This window comes from Mangifera indica, chromosome 12 (assembly GCF_011075055.1).
Source record: "Mangifera indica cultivar Alphonso chromosome 12, CATAS_Mindica_2.1, whole genome shotgun sequence".
Lineage (NCBI taxonomy): Eukaryota > Viridiplantae > Streptophyta > Magnoliopsida > Sapindales > Anacardiaceae > Mangifera > Mangifera indica.
Genome location: NC_058148.1, coordinates 4,088,427 through 4,109,538, shown reverse-complemented (window position 1 = coordinate 4,109,538; position 21,112 = coordinate 4,088,427). Strand labels below are relative to the sequence as shown.

At 33.6% G+C, this 21,112-nt stretch overlaps 1 protein-coding gene across 9 annotated transcripts; it reads left to right on the top strand.

The window, feature by feature from the left end:
* The first annotated feature begins 3,194 nt into the window (after window positions 1-3,194).
* LOC123193161 (dynamin-like protein ARC5) lies at window positions 3,195-20,646 on the top strand. Of its 9 annotated transcripts, none has more exons than XR_006497008.1 (19): window positions 3,195-3,653; window positions 4,538-4,702; window positions 4,787-4,909; window positions 5,416-5,637; window positions 9,582-9,715; window positions 9,823-9,915; window positions 10,147-10,210; window positions 10,523-10,571; window positions 10,720-10,802; window positions 11,116-11,273; window positions 11,362-11,422; window positions 12,981-13,043; window positions 13,174-13,274; window positions 14,016-14,073; window positions 14,463-14,577; window positions 14,671-14,810; window positions 15,298-15,462; window positions 15,557-15,695; window positions 16,338-16,828. XR_006497008.1 is itself a non-coding variant. In XM_044605954.1 (17 exons), the coding sequence occupies exons 1-17, from the start codon at window positions 3,330-3,332 to the stop codon at window positions 15,620-15,622; spliced, it is 2,277 nt and encodes a 758-aa protein (XP_044461889.1). In that variant the 5' UTR covers window positions 3,197-3,329; the 3' UTR covers window positions 15,623-15,849. The 9 variants fall into 9 exon arrangements, 1 of the variants encoding a protein (XP_044461889.1); XR_006497005.1 differs by lacking the exon at window positions 16,338-16,828 and adding exons at window positions 19,769-19,864; window positions 19,976-20,646 and having other exon boundaries at window positions 3,197-3,653; window positions 14,463-14,810; XR_006497007.1 differs by lacking the exon at window positions 16,338-16,828 and adding exons at window positions 19,769-19,864; window positions 19,970-20,646 and having other exon boundaries at window positions 3,197-3,653; window positions 14,463-14,810.
* Window positions 20,647-21,112: the final 466 nt, after the last annotated feature.

The window sequence follows — 21,112 nt, the reverse complement described above, 5'->3', positions numbered from 1 at the left end:
ACTCAAATGTAAGTTACATTATATTTGTAGCAATTGATGCAGAGGAGCAGTTAGTATTGCATGAGGCTACTTAGACACTTATTCACAGACACAGAGACATTTAACAATTTGGGGTTTTCAAGACCATGTCCTGATACAAAAAATGTAACACATTTCTTCAGCTACATATCCTTACTCAAAATATATAATCGAAAAGATGTGTTACTCTAAACTTTTCAAAACATTTGTAGCAACAATTTAATGAATAAACAAATCAATAATAATTGCCTTGTAATTAATATGAATAGTCAAAATGCCCAAAAGTGTAATTTATTACTTAACAAACTCAAGTGTTCGTAGATGAAAATCCAAAACATAAATATGCATATATATAACTCCAACACAAAATGAAAATCTAATAAATAATATCCATACATAGCAAAAAGACAAAAATGCCCTTACTCAATATGCAACGTCTCGAACTAATCTGTTGTCTCCGTTGCTGCCTTGTTGCTTCACGAATCTACCTATAAAATCACAAAGGAACATGGCGAGTGAGCACACTCAGTAAGTAGGTAAGTATATAACATAACATCATAGTTTATTTCCCAAGGGTCCCATATTTATCAACATTATGGTATCTTGGATATTTCCCCAGTATTCTAGATGCTTATCCAATTTTGTTCAACACCCTATGCCAATCTTAATATCTGTGTCATACCTAATGACTCATATCCAACAATGTATAATGGCGTCCCTGATGTCCGATGAAAGCACGTGACATCCTTGATGTCAACTACTAATGTGCTCTATACATAGGCTAGTTAGACTTAGGTTTGGGGTCACACAAACAAATTTTTTGCTTTTACCATCATACTACACATAGTTCAATGCCTGCATCATACTACACACACGTGTGTGTGGCCAAATTACGCACACACATGTGTGTGGCCACTGCACACGACCGTGCATCATGATTTTCTAACATGCTTGAATATTTAAATGTAATTATTTACACAAAGCCAAAAAACCAAAATATCCTTAGACATACCTATAGGTACTACACTACCAAATAACACAGTGAAAGAGATGAAAAGGTCTTACCTGACAAACGAAGTTAATAACTACATGCATAAAGAAAAGTTCCAGACTTTGGAAAGGCTGACTTTAGCAAGTTCATGTTTTGCTAAAGAAAGGAATGCTTGAGGAAATTTGCATGATCCATTAATTCTTAAAAGCATTTTTGGAAAAAATCTTGACCATCCGAAGCAATATTAAGACACGTGTTAACCATCTAATTATAGACACAAGACATTATGACTTCATAATTGATCCAAAAGGAACACAACTCACATGTGATGCATTAAATGCTTGGTACCCACCACCATTTTACCAATTGTGAAATCATGTTTGACCATGTGACATCTATTTTAGTATAAGAGACAAAGAGTTTCTACAGTACTACTCACATTCTAGAAACTTTGGAATATCTCCCCGATATACCTCGTGGAAACAATTTTTAATAGTGACCAACAATCAACAAACAAACATTGCTCTAACTCGCAAACCATAATATAAACCTCGAGTAGGACATCTATTCCTCTAAAAGCCATAAAACAAGAAACAAAGTTCAAATCTTCCATGATTATTACACTACCTTAAACAATTATATATGGAACTCTCTAGTCTTTACTAATATAAATTCTTGACAATTAGGGTAGGGGAGGAAATACTCAATTACATTGTTAAACTAAGCACACAATAATATTTTTACGTTATTACACTCTGATTTATTTGTATTTTGTATTACATAGATAATAGTAATAATATAGACCTACGCTACTGAATATTTTGGTGAACTACATTAAAATTGATTGTCTTTATATATTCCTACATCTGTAGGACTTAGATTCAGTGTACTTCCTATTTATGCAAACTTTCACACCAATAGCTGTGAAAATCTATATAATTCTTTTCAAATTTTATTGTAATTCTATGATTTTAATAGATGAATTCTTAATATTTAATTCTATATTTATTCTTTATTAAAAAGATAAAAAGGGTTATAAATTAGGGTGCTAAAAAAAAAATTGGTTAATTGGCACATTGATTCTGAGTTCAGATTACAATTTACAATTGGCCAAAGGACTATTTCCCACCCAAAGTATGTCCATTTGCCAAGTGTCCCCCCGTTAACTTTAAAAATTTTATTTACCCACCCATGAGCTGTTAAAATTAACTGAGTCTGTTAGTTATATCATTTTCCTCCCCTAAACCCTAAAAACTAATAATTTCACCCAACCCAAGTTTTAAAAAATAGCATTTTCCCCCTTAGGGTTTCCAATTTTCATATTCAATTTTTTAGTGTCGTTTCTTCCTCTCCGGTGATCTCCAGGTGACAACTCTTCCTCTTCAGCACTGTCTTCTTCCGACAGCTCTCCTGGGAGTAGACGTTGATGAAGACGAATCATCTTTGTCAAGAGACAAAGACGAGGTCTTCGTCAACGACAAAGACTCCTCATATGACGATCTTCGTCAAAGAGGAAGATGACTCATCTTCGTCTCGACGGAAACGATTCATTTTCGTCGACAACCACTCCCAAGAGAGCCGTCTGAAGGAGACCGTGTCAGAGAGGAAGAGGCGTCGCTTAGAGGTCACCGGAGAGGAAGAAATGACCTCGAAAAATTGAATATGAAAAATTGAAAACCCTAGGGGGGAAAATGCTATTTTTTAAGACTTGGGTTAGAGAAAATTGTTAGTTTTTAGGGTTGAGGGAAAATTAAATCAAATTTAAGTTTATTTTTCATAATACAGATAAAATGATGATTTTACCTTTGAAATTTTTAATTTTAACCGTCCACGGATGGATAAATAGGATTTTCAAAATTAACGAAAGAATATTGGGAAAACAACATACCTTAATAGTCCTTTGGCCTTTAAAATTTTTTATCTTTAGTTTGGTTCCAGTTACTAGGGACTTTAGCTAACCAGTCATTCACTATTGACGAAAAAGGAACTATTGTTCCAAGAAGATAGAATGCTCAATCCACAAATCTCGTTCAATATTGGATCTTGAAATTTTTCAGACGGAACACCCGTTCTTTCGATTTAGGTAAGTTTTTTACTATTACTTCAAATTTCATAAAGGAAACTCCAAGATTATACTAATTTTAGATTTTATTAGATAAAATTATTTTCTCTAAACCTCAGGGGTGAAAACGTAATAACACTCGAATCGAAATCCCAACCCTACAGAGCGAGTAGCGCAGCAGCGTGCCCTTCCCCAGCATATATATCAGCGTTGAGTAACTTAGCAAACATAACATTATCTCATCACAAATTTACGAATATGGAGCCAAGGGAAGAAGACTCCAACACAAACAACTACAATCTCTACGACGCTTACAATGAGCTTCATGGATTGGCGCAGGAGCTGGAGATGCCATTCGACGCACCGGCTGTGCTTGTAGTTGGTCACCAGACTGACGGCAAGAGTGCTCTTGTCGAAGCTCTCATGGGCTTTCAATTCAATCATGTTGGTGGTGGCACCAAGACCCGTCGCCCCATTACTCTTCACATGAAATACGATCCTCTCTGTGAGGTTCCTTTGTGCCATCTCGTCTCTGATCATGATCCCTCCATTGCTCACGAGAAGTCTCTCCAAGAAATTCAGGTTTTTATTTTCACTCAGTTCTATCACCACTGTTAAAATTATAATTTCTCTATAATCCAATAGTTAAGTTTTGTGTATATTATAATTGTGATTTCTGTAATATTTGTATTACTGGAGGTTGTTAACAAGAAAAGAAAACAGAACAAGATAAAAGATAAAATGAGATTGATTTACAATATTTTTAAGTACACCTTACTACTAATATTTTATAAATTAAAATTTGGACTTCAGATGTTTTCATACTCTCTTTATAAAATGGATACGTAAATATTTAATTGAATATAAAACATAATGAAACTAAAAATGGTTGTTGAAAGTTAACTTTAAAAGAGAGGTAGATAGTTTTTCTCTAGGAATTCCAGTTTTTTTTTTTTTTTTAACTTAATTCTTTCATCACCATTGTTAAAATAATAATTTCTTTATATTCTAGAACTTGGTTTTGTGTCTTTTAATAGCGACAGATGCAGTATTCTAATTTTGGATCATTCGCTATGACAAACAGAAATGAGGGAGGTTATTTACAACAACATTTTATATATATATATATATATATTTTAATGTATAAATGTTTGACTGAATAGACAATGATTATGAATTTTTATTATCGATGCTCTGACTTTGCGTTGAATAGTGTAGGCAAAGTGAATTTTATTTGCAACATTTTAAAGTATACTCAGTATCAAATAATTTCATAGTTTTGACACAAGTTAATATATAAATGTTTAAGATAATGAAAATAAAAATATTTGTTAAAAGGTAATGCAAAAAGGTAGTTTCTTTTTTTTTTTTTCCTGGTTTTTGGTGGAAACACATATAGTATAATAAAAAGAAATGATTATGATATCTTTATTATGAATGCTCTGACCTTGTGTTGTTTATTGTAGGCATATATTGAAGCTGAAAACATGAGGTTGGAGCAGGAATCTAATCAGTTTTCTAACAAGGAAATAATTATTAAGGTGGAATACAAATATTGTCCCAACCTTACTGTCATAGACACTCCTGGGCTTGTTGCTCCTGCACCAGGTCGAAAAAACCGGGCATTGCAGGTCTCGTATTTAACAAATGACCACTTTTGTCTAATTTTTTTTTAATCTTGTAATTTGAATTTAACTGTTTTTGTAATCATGAAGGCTCAAGCTCGTGCAGTTGAGTCCTTAGTGCGAGCGAAAATGCAACATAGAGAGTTCATTATATTATGCCTTGAAGACTGCAGTGATTGGAGCAATGCAACTACGAGGCGTGTGGTTATGCAAGTATGTGCCAAGTTTCATACTAATAAACAAATAATGTTATATCTTTTCCCTGTTTTATAATGAGTAATTCTTTTAAGGAAGAGAATCAAATACAACTTTATTATCCTTTCCAATTAATCACCTAGCTTCAACCAGTAGATCCTACAGATTTTCATCACAATTCTGAGTTGCTCATTGTGTAAGCGTGATTTTTTTAGTTTTAGATCTACCACATTATATTTTTTCTATTTTTTTTTCTCCTTATGTTTTGTTTGTTAGATGAAAATGTTGTAAATTGAGTTTGTAAGATTTTTAGAGTTAAATTCATTTCTACCCTTTATTTGTTTCCTAAATGATAAAATTTCCACTTGCATTTAACATAATATCCACTTCCTCATTATATTTATCTAAAATTAGTGGACATTCAAATTGTACTATAATGTATTATAGATGTTTCAATTTGGGCATGGTAGATACTTTGTTCTTTTGCATATCCAAAACATCCACTTTTTATTGATCGCTTGCAGATTGATCCTGAGCTTACAAGAACTGTTATCGTCTCAACCAAGCTTGATACAAAAATTCCCCAATTTGCACATTCTTCAGATGTGGAAGTTTTCCTTTCACCTCCTGCTTCTACACTTGATGGCTTCCTATTGGGTGACTCTCCCTTTTTCACATCAGTTCCTTCTGGAAGAGTTGGTATTGGACATGATTCAGTTTACAGGTCAAATGAAGAGTTCAAACAGGTTTAATACTAATTCTTTGCTTTTATGTTTATGATCAACATTAGAGATTAATAATTATGGTTGATCTTTTACCGATTGACTTTATCTTTTAGGTTGAATTTTCCTTAACATAATATTAAAGCAAGTTAATCAAATGGTCTTGTTTTTGTGCATATTTGTGGTTATTGTTCTACTCCTTAATGTGTTTACTCCATGTGCCTTGTCTGGTTTTGGTTTGTGGGGAGGGGGAGAGGTGGGCGGTGTGGTTTAGAGCTTTAATGCTATTGTTGCCTCATATTTGAAAACTTTTTGGAAGACTAAAACTCAAACTCAATGTAACAAGGCAAATCCTCTCTGATATCAATAAGCTTTCCCAATAAAGCCATTTAGGAACAACAAACCAAGAAAAGTTTATGCACTATCAGTTGAACAAATTCTGATTGGTCAAAGGACCAGCTCGTGTCCTTATCTGCTCAAAGGGGCCAAATACTTTACTTATCTACTCAAAGGAGGGGGGGGGGGGGGGTGGTGAAGTTGGGTTGGTTTAGAGATTTAATGCTATTGTTGCCTCATATTTGAAAACTCTTGGAAGACTAAAATTCAAACTCAATGTAACATGGCAAATCCTCCCTGATAGCAATAAGTTTGCCCAATAAAGCGACTTAGGAACAACAAACCAAGAAAAGTCTATGCACCATCAATTGAACAAATTCTGATTGGTCAAAGGACCAACTCATGTCCTTATCTACTCAAAGGGGCCAAATACTTTACTTGGATCCTTTATGCATTATACTATAAACGCAAAACCAGGTTGATGAATTCTAAGAAATCAAGGCCTTCTTTGAAAAAACAAGAAGAGGAACATTATATTCATTACAACGAAGTCTTGAAGAATAAGACCTTGGTTGAATATTTCCAACTCAAGTTTTTGGACTCAATCATTGGTACCAATGTTTGAATGATTGATAGGGAAGCTTGAATATTATACGCCAACTTGAGGGGTGTTGAATGATTATTATCCCAAAATCAGTGGGATTATCAACTTTTGGACAATTATTTTTATTTTTAAACTAGGGATTAGTATCTTTGTTTTTTGAATCAGTTGTATTTGTTTTTATTTTTTTTATACTTATTCATTGTTCCATCAAATTATACTTACACAATAGAGCTAGATTGAAAGTAAACAACTAATTCAAAAACAAAGATAATAATCCCTAATTTAAGAAATGAAAATAATTGTCTAATCCCACTAATTTTGTGATAATAATCAAGCATTTCAAATTCAAATTAATCCCAGATAAGCAATTAGGAAAAGAGTTTTCAACAACCCTCAAACTAGTGTTTGGATATCCTAGCTTGCCTATCAATGGTTTAGACTTTGGGTACCAATGATTGAGTCCAAACACTTGAGTTAGAAAGTGTCAACCAAGGTTTGTTCTTCAGGACTTTGTTGTAGTGAATATCCTTCTCTTGTTCATTTTTAAAGTAAGCCTCAATTTCTTTCCATTCACCAACCTATTTTGTGTTTGGAGTTGAGTGCATTAAGGATTGTTCTTCTCCAAGTAGGGTATTTGGCCCCTTTGCATTGATAACGAAATGAGTTGGTGCCCTAACCTATAAGAATTTGTTCAACTAAAAATTCCAAGGCTTTTCCTGGTTTGTCATTCTAGAATTAGCTTTATCGGTCAAGCTTATTACTATTAGTAAGGATGTTGACATGTCAAGTTGTGCTTGAGTTTTAGTCTTTCAAGAGTTGGTATTGATCACTTCAACCTTGAATCTCTAATACCACACTCTCTTTTCTTGATCAACCTTGCTCTAATGTGGAAGATTGTTTGCAAATTTTTTTAATGAAAGAAAGAAAGCAATGGCATAATTTGAATAGCCAAGCTTTAACAAACTCAAAGTCTACACTTTGAAAGAAATTGCAGAGTCGTAGCTTCTAATTATGTTGACTTTGATGGTGTTGTCAACAATATGTTGAAATGGCCCAAAAAAATTATGCTAGCAAGAAAGCTCAACTTTGATTTTCCGAATGAAAGAAACTACAAAGTTGTGGCTTTTGGTTATGCCTATTCTGACGGTGTTGATGGCTCTATGATCGAAAAAATTATGCATGTAGAAATGCTCGACTCTAATTCCATGTGAAAAATGAGAAATGAGATTCTTGATTAATCCCAGGTCAAGGATTATGAAAAGATTTTTCAACAATATCCTACTAGCTAAAACTTTTGGAGAAGTCCTAGTCTCAACATTTACAATATATTTGGGAGTAGAGAAGAGAAGAGGATTCGCACTTTGGTCTAGTTGGTTGAATTAAGATGGAAGAGGATTGACATGTACCTCTATGAAATAATAAATATCCATTATGGAAGGAAGAGAAGTACTTGAAGCCCTTTAGATCTTTTTTCCTTGAGATTTTTCAGAGAGAAATCTAACTATGTTGAAGTCTCCATGAATACACTAAGCTGGATTAACATATACTTTGAAGCCTTGTCAACTCCTTCTAAAACCTCTTACTATCTCTTGCTTTTTTGGGCCCACATACCCCATTCTTCCTCAAAATTATGGTGGGTTTGATGGAGAGAGAAATTCTTCCTAGATAATCACAAACCTCAATAGCCTTGTTGTTTCAACCAACAACAATACCTCCTTCCCTTCATTTTAAAGGGAAAAATAACTAGTCTATAAATCTACCTACTTAGTCATTCTACAAATTGTTTTGTTTACCCTTTATCTTTCAGTTTCTTGCAAATAGAACAATAGCCTTGCCTTTGTGTATTCACAGTTGACCCTATCTTCTTTCAAAATTTTTATGGTTGGTATGTAATACGAATCTTAGGAGAATCACACCTCAAAAACTAGTTGTTGAAATTTGAGAACCCGAAGTTATATAAACCCTACACTAGATGTCTATACTTTCCAATGTGAGATTCAAGATTCATACTTTCCAATGTGGGATTAAGTCTCATACGTTACGCTTGGGATCCTAAAAGTATGTCTTTTACTGGCTTAAGTTCTTATTCAAAACTGTTTCTATCGTATTTTCAGTTGGCTTTCTTTCTATAGACAATGCATGCTTGAACTTGCATTAGAATTACATCAGGTTGCCTATGTTGCAAGTTGTAGTACATGGGGAAAGATATTAGGATCAGTTCTTAGATGAATAACTTCTATCCTTTGACCCATTCTTTTCATAGGATTTTAGAGTACTAGACATGTAACACACTTCAAATTTAGTTCATTTCCGGCTTGAAAAAGTTATTATTGGAATAGTTTTGCATTTTTTTTCACCAAAATTTGTTGCTTTAGCTACCTTTTGGCTGATGAACCATCCTTGAGTTCGTAGTTCTCTGTTTATAGTTGCTCAATTTCACCTTGTAGAATGTAGCTTAATGTTATTGGTAAATTTTTATTTTTTATTTTTTTGTACTTTTATATGGTGAGATAAAGTAGACAGGAACACGAAATGGAGTGGATAGTTGTTTTTGCAAATTTTTTTCTCCTATTTCTTACCTTTTAACCCATCTCTCAATCTAAATTGATCCATACAACCAGTAATTTCAACACTTCAATTTTTCTGTGTTATGAAACAAGCGTTAAGCTGACCACCAAATCCTTGTTCAGAAAAGCTAGTTTCAATTTGTTTCCTAATTCTGGTTTCTGCTTTCCATATAAAAAGAAAAATGGTCAGCTTGAATTGATATTTGGTTATTCAAAAACATGAGAATTGGTTTCTCTTATGGCTAACAATGCCAGAACTATAATGGAATCAAATAGACTAATTGATTGTAAATTAGAAGAAAAAGTAAATCTAGGAGCATCCAAGGATGCTTATATGTTGTTTTTTCTTTCTTCTCTTTTAATTTGTGTGTGTTTGATATGTTTGTGTTATTTTGGTACATGGGTTTTTAGGATATGTTATAGTTTGATGCCTACAATCTTATGATTGGTTCTTGAGCCAGGCTATATCTTTGAGAGAGATGGAAGATATTACTTCTTTGGAAGAGAAGTTAGGCAGGCCACTGTCAAAGCAAGAAAGAAGTCGAATTGGTGTGAGCAAACTTAGATTATTTTTGGAAGAACTTCTGCAAAGAAGGTGTGCAATTCTGTGTCTTTGTCTTCCATTTTGACCAGTCTGTTCTTAGCTTATTTTTAACCTTCTGTAATATATAATTAAAAGTTCAATAACTTTATGCTCACAAGGTACATGGATAGTGTTCCTAAAATAATTCCACTTCTTGAGAAGGAGTACTGCAGCACAATAAGAAAACTGAATGAAATAAACAAGGAACTCAGGTTTGTAATTCAGTTCATATTAAAAAGAATATTTGTTTTCCTTGAGCAAATTTTTTTATGGACACGAATCATGTATATTAACTGCTAAGTTTCAATAAAGCTGTAGGGGCTGAAATCATTAAATTAAGTTTAACTTTACTTTTCATTCTTTTTTATTTTTCATATTTAATTTCGTTTGGTTGCATTATATTTTCTTTTGTCATGACCAATTCCATTATTTTTTTCCTGCAGCACTTTGGATGAAGTTAAACTAAAGGAAAAAGCAAGAATTTTTCATGATCTATTCTTGACCAAGGTTTCAATTAAGGGTTTATTTGTTTTGCATTTTGTCTATTGCTACTGTCAATATATATTTTTCTTGGTTGGCTTGTTTTTTGTTATCCTGGTGTAGTGGAATTTCTGAGATAGATGAGGGTCCTGTGATGCAATCAGACTGCCTGTTTATTTTGCTATTACACAAATTAGTAGTCTTCTGAATCTTCCTACTCATCCTTTCCCTTTAGATGTTGGAGAATTATGTAGATGTGTATATGGAGTGTTACTAGTGCTTCACGGTTATTGTTCCTGTAAATGTTATTATTCTGACTGAAGTATGTGTACCACTCAGTTGTCGTTGCTATTGAAAGGAACAGTTGTTGCACCTCCAGATAAATTTGGTAAATAATGTTTTTATCTTTTTTTTTTTCTTGAACAAGCAAACATACTTTTCTCTCAACAAATTTCCTCAAGTCATTAACCATTGAAATTGTATGCATCCCTTGCTCCCCTGTTGCACATGAATCGTTTGACTTTGTTCTGTTGCAGGCGAAACACTCCAAGATGAGAGAACTAGTGGAGGTGCATTCATTGGAACAGATGGTATTCAGTTGCCACACAAGCTGATACCTGTAAGCCAGAAATGCTGTCTAACTATAGATATATTGGACTTAATTTTGTGATTTATTTCTTATCTTAAAGTACACCATGCAATGTGCTTACAAAATTCCTGAGTGGTTTTCTTCTTTGGGAGCAAAAATAAACCTTTTCATGCTTATGTTCTTCACTATTATAGCCTTGTATCAGATATATAGCAGTGCATATGTTTTACTGATTTCATTATGTTGCTAAGTATCTTTTATGAGACCACTGAAACAATTCAATTTTTTTCTTCTATTCTGAATGTAAAAGTGCATATTGAGACAAGGTTTTCTTTTCCAATAGAATGCAGGAATGCGTCTTTATGGGGGTGCGCAATATCATCGGGCCATGGCTGAATTTCGTTTTGTGGTTGGAGGAATGAAATGCCCTCCAATTACACGAGAAGAAATTGTAAATGCTTGTGGAGTTGAAGATATTCATGATGGAACAAACTATTCTAGGTATTTGGTTTCCTGTGCTTGAAGTGATATTTTCTGGATTTTTTAAATAATTTTATATTTTTCTTTTTCTTTTTTTGGGGGAAACCAGAACGGCTTGTGTTATAGCTGTTGCAAAGGCCCGTGATACATTTGAACCATTTCTTCATCAGGTGATAACTACCATCTTATCTACCAATGTATTCCTTCTCCTGTTTTACCTTACCACAACACATTTCTTTTCTTTCCTTTCCTTTCCTTTTCTTTCCTTTCTTTTTTGTTTTTGTTTTCTTGTGTTATGTTACACATGAATGTTTGTGTCAGGTGTCATTAAATGATTGAGACTTAGCATCATCTATGAACATTGCCTTCTAGCCACTTCACATATGTTGTATGATGCTCAACTGTTCCACATTTTGCCAATGTAATGCCGTTTATTTGCACTCTGTACGTGGTTGCCTGATTGTAAGGTTTTTTTTAACTAACTGTTATTCAAATGAAGTAAGCTTAGTGTCTTCAGGTAAATGTTTGAAAGCTCATACAAGGTATTTCAGCAAGTCAATTCATTTTAATAGTCAAGTTGGAGGCATTATTTGTCAATTGGCCAATTTGAACAGGTTATGTGATGATCATGGATTTAGTACAAGGGCAAATTTTTTCTTTGTGATGGTTTATAGTGTTTTGGCCAGGTTGCCCAAACTGGGGCCTTCTGAGGAAGTATAGCTTGGTTGTCTTCACATTTTGTTGGTTCTTGCCAGGAACTAATGGGTGGATGGATGTAATTGGACTTTGGAGTTATAAGGGAAAAAGAGGTCCTGGATCTAAGAAGTTTGAGTTTATGTGTAGATCATCTCATTGAGGGCTTCAGTGCGGAACAAATTTGATTTGTTTGCTTCACTTTGTATCCGCTTAATCAGCTTTCTTATTTCTTTCTTCTCTTTTTTTCATTAGGAAAAAATTTGCTAGTAAATTTTTAAAACCATATCAAGAGTAGATACTCTGTTACTGTCCTGTGGATATTTAGAAAGAGTATGAAAAAAATATTTATAAAGAGAGAGTAGAGAAAGGAATTGACCTCTTTGGAGAGGTGATTTTATTGATTTATGAAGGAAAATGATATTTAAGGATTTCTAGTCAGGACCCTAAATTTTAGTGATAGGTTTAATAACTGTAACAGAGTGATCTATAATAGTAGCCCTAGTATAAATCTAGTCAGAAATTATAGTGGTAACTATTAAATATCCCTTGAGAGATCCTGGAGTTTTAAAAAACCAAGGTTTTTTTTTCCTATACTGCCCTGCCATTTGTAGTATTGGTCGGTGATTCAGATAAAAAAAAAATTGAGTACTTTAATTATTTGACACCACAAAGCATTTGAAGAGAAAGCTTTGTTTTTATGGAGATATAACTTTATGGCTGCTGTATGGATTATTTGGTGTTTAAAGGAATCAATACATTTTTCAAAAAGGATGTGAATTTTCTTTGGGATATGACTCATTTTTGCTTCTTTGGGGGCTTTGGTTTCAGAAAAATATCAGGGGATTTCCTTTTTCCTAATTTAGAATCACAGTGATTGGAAAGTTTCAGTGTTTTCCCTTCTTTCCTAACTTTTTCCTGTTCTTTTATTGGACCCCAAGCTCACTACCTCAGCCTTACAAACTCTTTGATTAATAATTTCTTTTTGGTCCTTGCTTTTATGCTGCTACTAAGATCTTTCTTTATTCTATACAGTTGGGCTTTAGGCTTTTGCACATTCTGAAAAGATTGCTCCCTATATCCATCTATCTTCTACAGGTATGGGCTCCGTTATTTAAGTGAACTGGAATTTTGTCATGCTATAGAATTTTCTGGACTTTATTTCATTAAATATTTGGACAGTTTTTCTATGATTAACTTAGTATTTTAACTTTACGTGTTGTAATAGAAAGATGGTGAGTATCTGAGTGGCCATGAGGTATTTCTACGGCGTGTTGCTTCTGCCTTCAATCACTTTGCTGAATCTACAGAAAGATCGTGCCATGAAAAGTGAGGGCATAACTGATGGAATATTAAAATTATTTTTGGAATAGAATTTGGTTCTTTTTAGATCTAAGAATATGCTTCATAGTTTTTTTCTACAAAATTATTCTAAAACTATCATATGAAAATGCATTTGGTGGAATATTTGAAAGAAAACAAACATGGAATATATTTCCAACTTTTTGAATTTTTCAAGTGTGTTGTCAGTTTTTCTTCATCAACTTTGTAAAATGATATCCTTATTCCAAAATCCTTTTAGCTAAACAAGTGACTAAACAAGTTTTCCTTGTTTCTACATTTGAAAAGGAAAATGCGTGCTTCAAATTTTAACAATAAGCCACAGAATGCTTTTCCTTTATTGCTATCTAATTGTTGTGATATCCGTGATAATCTGCATAAATTGCCTTAAAATATTTTATCTAGTTACAATATGCAGTAAAGGTAGCCAACTTGGGGAATCAAAATAAGCAAGTGAATGGTAGGTCCTACAATTATTTGAAAGGAAGTTTTTCCAAGTTACATAAAAAACATATCTGAATGAAAATCATGTTGAGTTAGTTTGCTGCCCTTTTATCATCATGGTGTTGAAGAATAACTTTGATTTTTTTGTTGCCAAGGCTATATATTTTTATTGTTTGCCAAAAATCTTATTTTCTGTGGGAACTACCCTGTTTCTTTTGGTTGTTTGTTTCCTCTTCTCTGATTAGCTTCAACTGATACTAATTTCTTCATCAATATTTGCTCCAGATGTATGGAGGATTTGTTGAGCACTACCCGTTATGTTTCATGGTCGCTCCACAATAAGGTTAACATGTCTGATGTGTTGGGCAGTTAAATTATCTATCAGGAATGTAGCTACTTCAATTTTTTATCTTATTTTTCATTTCACATGCATCTACATTATTTCTGAATTAAGTACTTGTTTTTTATAGACATTTCCAAATTTAAATTTGTATGGCATCATCTGCATCATTAAATAATTTGGTGTCATGAACTAACTTTTGTAGTTTCTCCACTTTTGTGCTTTTTAAAGTTTCCCTGTGTATAGTCTATGTCTTCAAAGGGTTACTACCAATAGTTTAAAATCTAATCTATTGTTGTGGGCCTTCTTATCATCTCTTAAAGACATTTCTAGTTGTATGTTATGTTCATGCTTACATCTACTTATCTTTTCATTTTACATTAAATTTGTAGAATCGTGCCGGATTACGTCAATTCTTAGACTCATTTGGTGGAACAGAGCAGTCCACTGTGCTAATTAATTCCATGTCAGCAGACACATCTCCAGGACCATCAATTGGGTTAGTTGGTAATGAGAAGCATGACACTAAACCCAGAACAGATGTAAAGCTCAGTCATTTAGCCTCAAGCACTGATTCAAGCTCTTGCATTCAAACAACAGAAACAAGGTTGGCGGACCTTCTAGATAACACCCTCTGGAATCGAAGACTTGCACCTTCATCTGAGAGGATTGTCTACGCTTTAGTGCAACAGATATTCCTTGGAATAAAAGAATACTTTTTGGCTTCTGCTGAATTAAAGGTTTTTCAAGTTCTATTTTCTACTTTTTATAACAAAGTTATTGCGGATTTGTTTCCTTCATCGCCCTATTAAATTATGCATCCACTGTTATTGAAAAGTATTATATAGGCCATAGAATTATAAAAATCCCCTTAACAATATCAAAAGGCTCCTACAAAAATATTGAAAACCCTTGATAGAATGTACTTAGTACTTTTCAATAGCAGTGAATTTGTTTCATATTTAACTTATCTCACAGCAGATAAATGAAATAAACCAAAGTATGCTATTGCTTTCATCTTCAGTATTTGGTTCTGTGTACTATTTTGGCCATGATGATCCATGACTGTAATACAACATTGCTTGTTTTGGACTATTTCGTATTTCAACAGTGAGAAAAACAGAAGCTAGGGAATTCGGATTCTATTTTATCAAGTTCTCATCTATGCATTAACTGTTTTTCTTTCCCTTCAGTTTACACTGTTTATAAATGTGTTATTTTTTGCAGTTCAACTGTTTTCTTCTAATGCCAGTGGTCGACAAATTGCCTGCACTCTTAAGGGAGGACCTAGAATCTGCATTTGAAGATGACTTGGATAATGTGTTTGACATCACCAACTTGCGACATTCACTGAGCCAACAGAAGCAGGATGCAGAGATTGAACTGAAAAGGGTACTTCAACTATGTTTAGTGTCCTCCATTAAGAACTCTCTCTTACTCTCCCTCTGCCCCTGTCATAATATGTTTGTGCACTATGGTTTTGCAGATTAAGAGGCTCAAAGAGAAATTCAAATTGATAAACAAGCACCTTAGTTTGCATCAAACTGTGTGAAGTTTGTCGCTATCTCAATCTGCTTAACTTCTGGTTCAACTTCGTATCAAATGAACAAATTAGAAAATGAGAGGTAATTCCTCTCAATTCTTCATTTCTTGAAACTTAAGTTATATAATCTTGAAAAAGAAGACTGGTTGATAGAATTTGACTGACTTATCCTTTTGGCATAAAATTGACCTTCAATGTTAGGGGTATACTGATTTAATTAATTAACTCTTTTTTTATTTATTGGGTAATTCTTATGAACATGTAGGAACATTTGTCCCGTCACTTACCTGATAACACTGATTTCAGCCAAGCTTTACGGATTTTTGGTCATAACTTCATAATTTTTTGTGGTGATTTACCCTTTTTGGATAGCTTATACAATTTTGAAAAGCTTTAACAAAATGATTTGATCAATGTTATTTGTGCTAAGGGATATGGTTCTGACTAAAAATACATAAAAGGTTTTTATTGAAAGTTGAATGTGAGCACATTATTACCTGCAATATATACTTGTCATATGATCTATTAATTGTTTATGCATTCACCAATTGACAATCAGTTGTTTTAATTTATACTTTTTGTCCCATAATTGATTAATTATTTATACAATTCATTATGTGAAAGACTTTTTCCCTAAAGGTCATGTTTAGTGTATGGAATAGGGCATAGAATCGTATTGTGATTTCATATCATAACTCTTACCTATGTTTGTGATTGTAAATAGAGACAAAAATGGACATTTGGGACCAATGAAGGCTCATTACTTGCCCTCATGAAGATAGATTACAATGGGATTATAAAAACATCACCCATGGGATTACACATTCTAAAAGTTCCCTTTCATTTTTTATTTTTTTTTAATTATATGTTCAATAGGTTATTATGTACCTTCTTTAGAGAGAGGAAAGTTTTAAGTATCCTAGACTTCTAGAACGTATTTTAAACCCTCCTTGTACAAGAGGTTTACGGTATTTTAAGAGGTTTTAAAGATAATTTCAAAAGGTATTTTAAGAGGCCGTCAGTAACTTATTATTTTTTGAAGAGGGGGCAGGAAGTGTAACATATCTATACATTGACATTTTTGTCTAAAATTAGTCCTATTAAGGTCTGATTGAATGAATATTCAATCGAAATTCTACAGTATTAAAGGGGGAGTTAGTTGTATTACCGCCCTTGAGGTCTTGAAGGTTATCAGACAAAATCTTTGACTGAGAATTACGTAAATACCACCCATATGGCTCATTTTATTACATTTCTTCTATCATTGAAAAAGGTTAAATTCATCATTTCACATGGTTTATAAAACAATAACATTCATCATATAAATTTTTTTTGAGGAAAAAAAGCCCTAAACTAGAAGTTGAAAAGATTATAACATACGATATGACTAGAGTCAGAATCATCTATCGATGACAACTCCGAGTCAAATGCAAGTGAACTCTTTTGACGCATACTCATACATGTAGGAAACATTAGTCCCAAAGGTATCCACAAAACACTTCTTCCCACACCTTTCAAGCGTATTACAATTATCTTTCGGGAAGAAAAAGGCCAGGGTCCACAAAATCACATATTGCTTACTAAATTGTAAAGAAGTGCATATTCTAAGTCATTTAAATCATTGGCACATAGGCATTATCACATTCATAATAAAAACTCAGCAGCAGCTATAAGACCTGCTGCTCTACACTCATACTTTACTAGTATTGTTGCTGATGCAAGAGCTGCTTGCTGCTGTACACTCATACTGCATATGTTCCAGATGTGCCTAGTTACAAGAAATTCAATTGAACCATCATGCATTATATTCCTAAGAAATCAGCAAGAAGATCCACAAGCAAACCTGCAAGAATGACTTCAACAATGGCACAATGGTTGATCTGTAGTCATACAGACACATCTTCTCAAGTTTCAGTTCATGCTGCATCATGGCACAAACTTTTGATGACTTTTTTGCCTTGTCAAGGGCCAGCTGCAAGAGTGAACACAGTGACAGAAAGCAAACAAATACAGTTTCCTCTATAATGTTCTTCTTACTGAATCTTCACCAAATTCCAAGTCTTCAGGCATTTTCAATTCATCTTCCTCACTCAAAATTTCAGATACAGTCCCTTTATTAGATAATCTTGCTAGTTGTTGTGCTCAAAGTCAGTTTCAAATATCCTTTATGCCATTGGACATTAAAGATCTCTCAATCGCATAAAAATATCAGTCTTCCCTTCAAGTTCCTTTTCCCTCTTCTCCAACAGTCTCAAATAAGACTCTATTGTACTTTTATCCCCTTCCTCAATCTTTTCAAGATGTGTACTCTTAACAGCCTCAGTTGTTTTCAATGTGATTCAACTCAAATCTGATCCAACCCTAATTATTATCATCATGCATTATTTTAACTTATTTAGTGAAGTTTGGATTAATCTCTTATTTACCTTAAAAAAGTTAGGCTTAAAACCCATTCTTTGACTTAAATTTGAAGATCATCTTTCTAAATAAGGCAATAAGTAAAAGAGGTGGTGGCAACATTAGAATTGCAAGATGATACAGTAATTGTGTTCAAGAATGAGCTTAGTCAACAACAATGGAGGGGACAGTCCATGCTTGCTTGCTTGGAAGTTAGTAAAATTGTGATTTCTGTGGTTCTGTATGGCAAGAAATTGTGATATGTTCTTTTTTAGGGTTATGGGTTGCAGAAATTAGGGATGGAAGTTTAAAAATTTTGACGCGTTTTGACCAGTTGCGATTCTCAGAAAAACAAAACTGTAACTCGGCTATTAGATCAGGATATTCCAAATATAATTATCAGTATCATACGATATATAACACATATTTTATAATACGATATAATACAAGTGAAAAATAATACATATAATAAGGTATATCTAATTAATACAATAGAGTAGACGTATCATACGATACGATACGATACATATTACATATACGGATTGATACATTTTTTAAAGAAAATGATAATATAATAAAAATATATATGAAAAATTTTAAATTTTTGTAGATGTTTTTTAGATATTTTCTAAAATGATGACATGTCAATTAGATTTTTTTATTACTTTATTTTTTAAAATCTGTATCATACGATACGATACAATATTTGATATATAATATAAAAAATTAGGGTTTTTATACATGATACGATACGTGATATAACTACTATTTCAATAACTTTGTAAATGCCTATAGCAGCACAGTTTCTTCCATCAAACACGTATCTTTCCCTGGATTTGAGTCTGAATAGAGTTTAGGGCACATTAAATGCCAATCACAGCATGCAAACATAATTAATATCATCTTTGCAAATTCTGGGAACTCATGGGACAATATAAGATGGATAAAATAGAGATCTAATGAAATATCTATTATCTTAATAAACAACAAACAATACAGAAGCAAGAAAGCCAGTGTTTTAGTTATGTTTGCATAAGGTTGCATGCCAAAGCCACAAGAAGCTCCGACTCTGAGACAATGAGATACTTACACTCACTTAACCAGAACAATTAGCATTTCGTAATGAAAAGAGAATTGTGCTTCGAGTAGTTTATATAATCAGGCCATGTCCAGTTCTGTTCTGAAGAATTTGAACACTTCACGTTTCGAGCCATGCCAAAGTTCCCACGATGAGATATTTGCTAGGAAGAATCCCTGCTGATGGTCCGAGATACGTAACTGTCTTCCTGTGGCAATTCACAGTTATGTGAAGTACAAGAGCAGCATTAGCATAAAAGATGGTTTCGTCCAAGATGAGAACAAAAAGTTCAAACCTCTGCATTACGATATCGATGATATAGATAAACCCAACAACATTGCTGCAGTTAAAAATACAATGATTCAGAAATTATTGAAGAATCATGAATAAAAATTATGCAGTCATTATAACTTTAAAATTTTAGGACACTGTAGAAGGTCTTAGATCTAGATTTGAGCCAATTTACGACCGAGACATATTGCAGAGAGTAAATTTCTACGTTATATCAACATCATCATTCCAATAAATGGTAATAGGCACAATTGTTGTTCTGTAAGGTTAGGTGGATTGCTACAGAATAAAAATATAGAGTTTATCGTACCATAATGTAACAATTACCTTGATATCAGGTTCTTTGGCACATGAAAGATTAATCATGTTTTTATGTCCTTGATTTTCAGACACCCATGGTCAGTTCTGTACATGCACTTGCTGTACTGGACAGACGAAGAAACCATGCCAAAGCATCTGCATCAAAGGGCTTAGATGCCTCTCAGGTATTCATTCATTGTTGTCAATTCCATAATTTGAAGCTTTTTTAACAAGCATGAGTCTTTTCTTGCTATTTGCATCTTAGTTTTGACAATATAATCTTCTGGGAGGTGCAGAGCCCTAGGGAAATTGTTGTAGGACCAACAGATTCTGGCAAGAGCACTTTGACAATTATGCTTCCTAGTTGTGCAGCTAAACAAGGTTGGAAGCCTACATATGTTGACCTGGATATTGGCCAAGTACAGACCTGGAAATGAAGAGCTGCACTGAATGTGGCTGCAGTAGTCTTCTGCTCAAGCCTACTAGAAAATGGATGCACAAGTGCTAGGGGTGAAGTTTGTAATGCTAGACTTTGTATAGAATTGCAGTCTCAACAAGTGTAATAGAAGGAAATTGTATTGAGCAAATATTTCTTCAATAAAACAAAGTGTTTGTGTTAGGACTCATATATTTATTTCCTACAGGAAAAGAGAGGGTATAAAAGGGAAATGCAAAATCGGGAGGTTGCTATCCTAATGCAAAACTAGCCACTAAAAATATGAAATGTGGCAAAACAGGGGAAGGAGAGAAAGAAGTAGTTGTGGAAAGAGTTGAAAAAGGAAAGCAGGTGCTGGAAAGGGAGGTAGGTGAAAAAACTAAGGAAAAGTGGGGAGAGAGTGGTTCTCTCGGAAGCTAAGCACGCACAGTGGGGACTCAACTGAGTTTTTGTGTAATCTGTTGTGATTGTTTTTGTTGTTGGAATTATAATTGATTAGCAATAGCAAATGAAAATAGTCATTGTATTGAGGAATTGATTTGTAAACTTCATTGGAAGATTATTCAATACAATACATATTTTCATTATCATTTGTGATTGAATTATTTCTTTTGTTTCGTTGCTGGTTTCGTTGTTGCTGAGGAGGGCTTACAGGAAATCTCAGCGAGTGCAGATGGAATAGCCAGGGAAGATTTTGTTGACAGTAGTTTTTCCCCCAGGTATCTATCAATTGGTATCAGAGCCTTCGATTCTGCGGATGGAGAGACTTGACCTTATCACCGACGATGAGGGACGATTAAGGTCCATTCGACGATTAACACAATATGAAATCCAATAAAGATGGGAAAAAAGAATTTGTATCCGCTGTGACGAAAAGGAAGACTCAAACCATGACTGTAAACGCAAGTTATGGGTTGTCCTTGTGGTAGAGAAAGATGATTTGTATGGAGAAGGTATTCTAATTGAGTTTAATGGAGAAACAAAGAGTAGAGAAGCT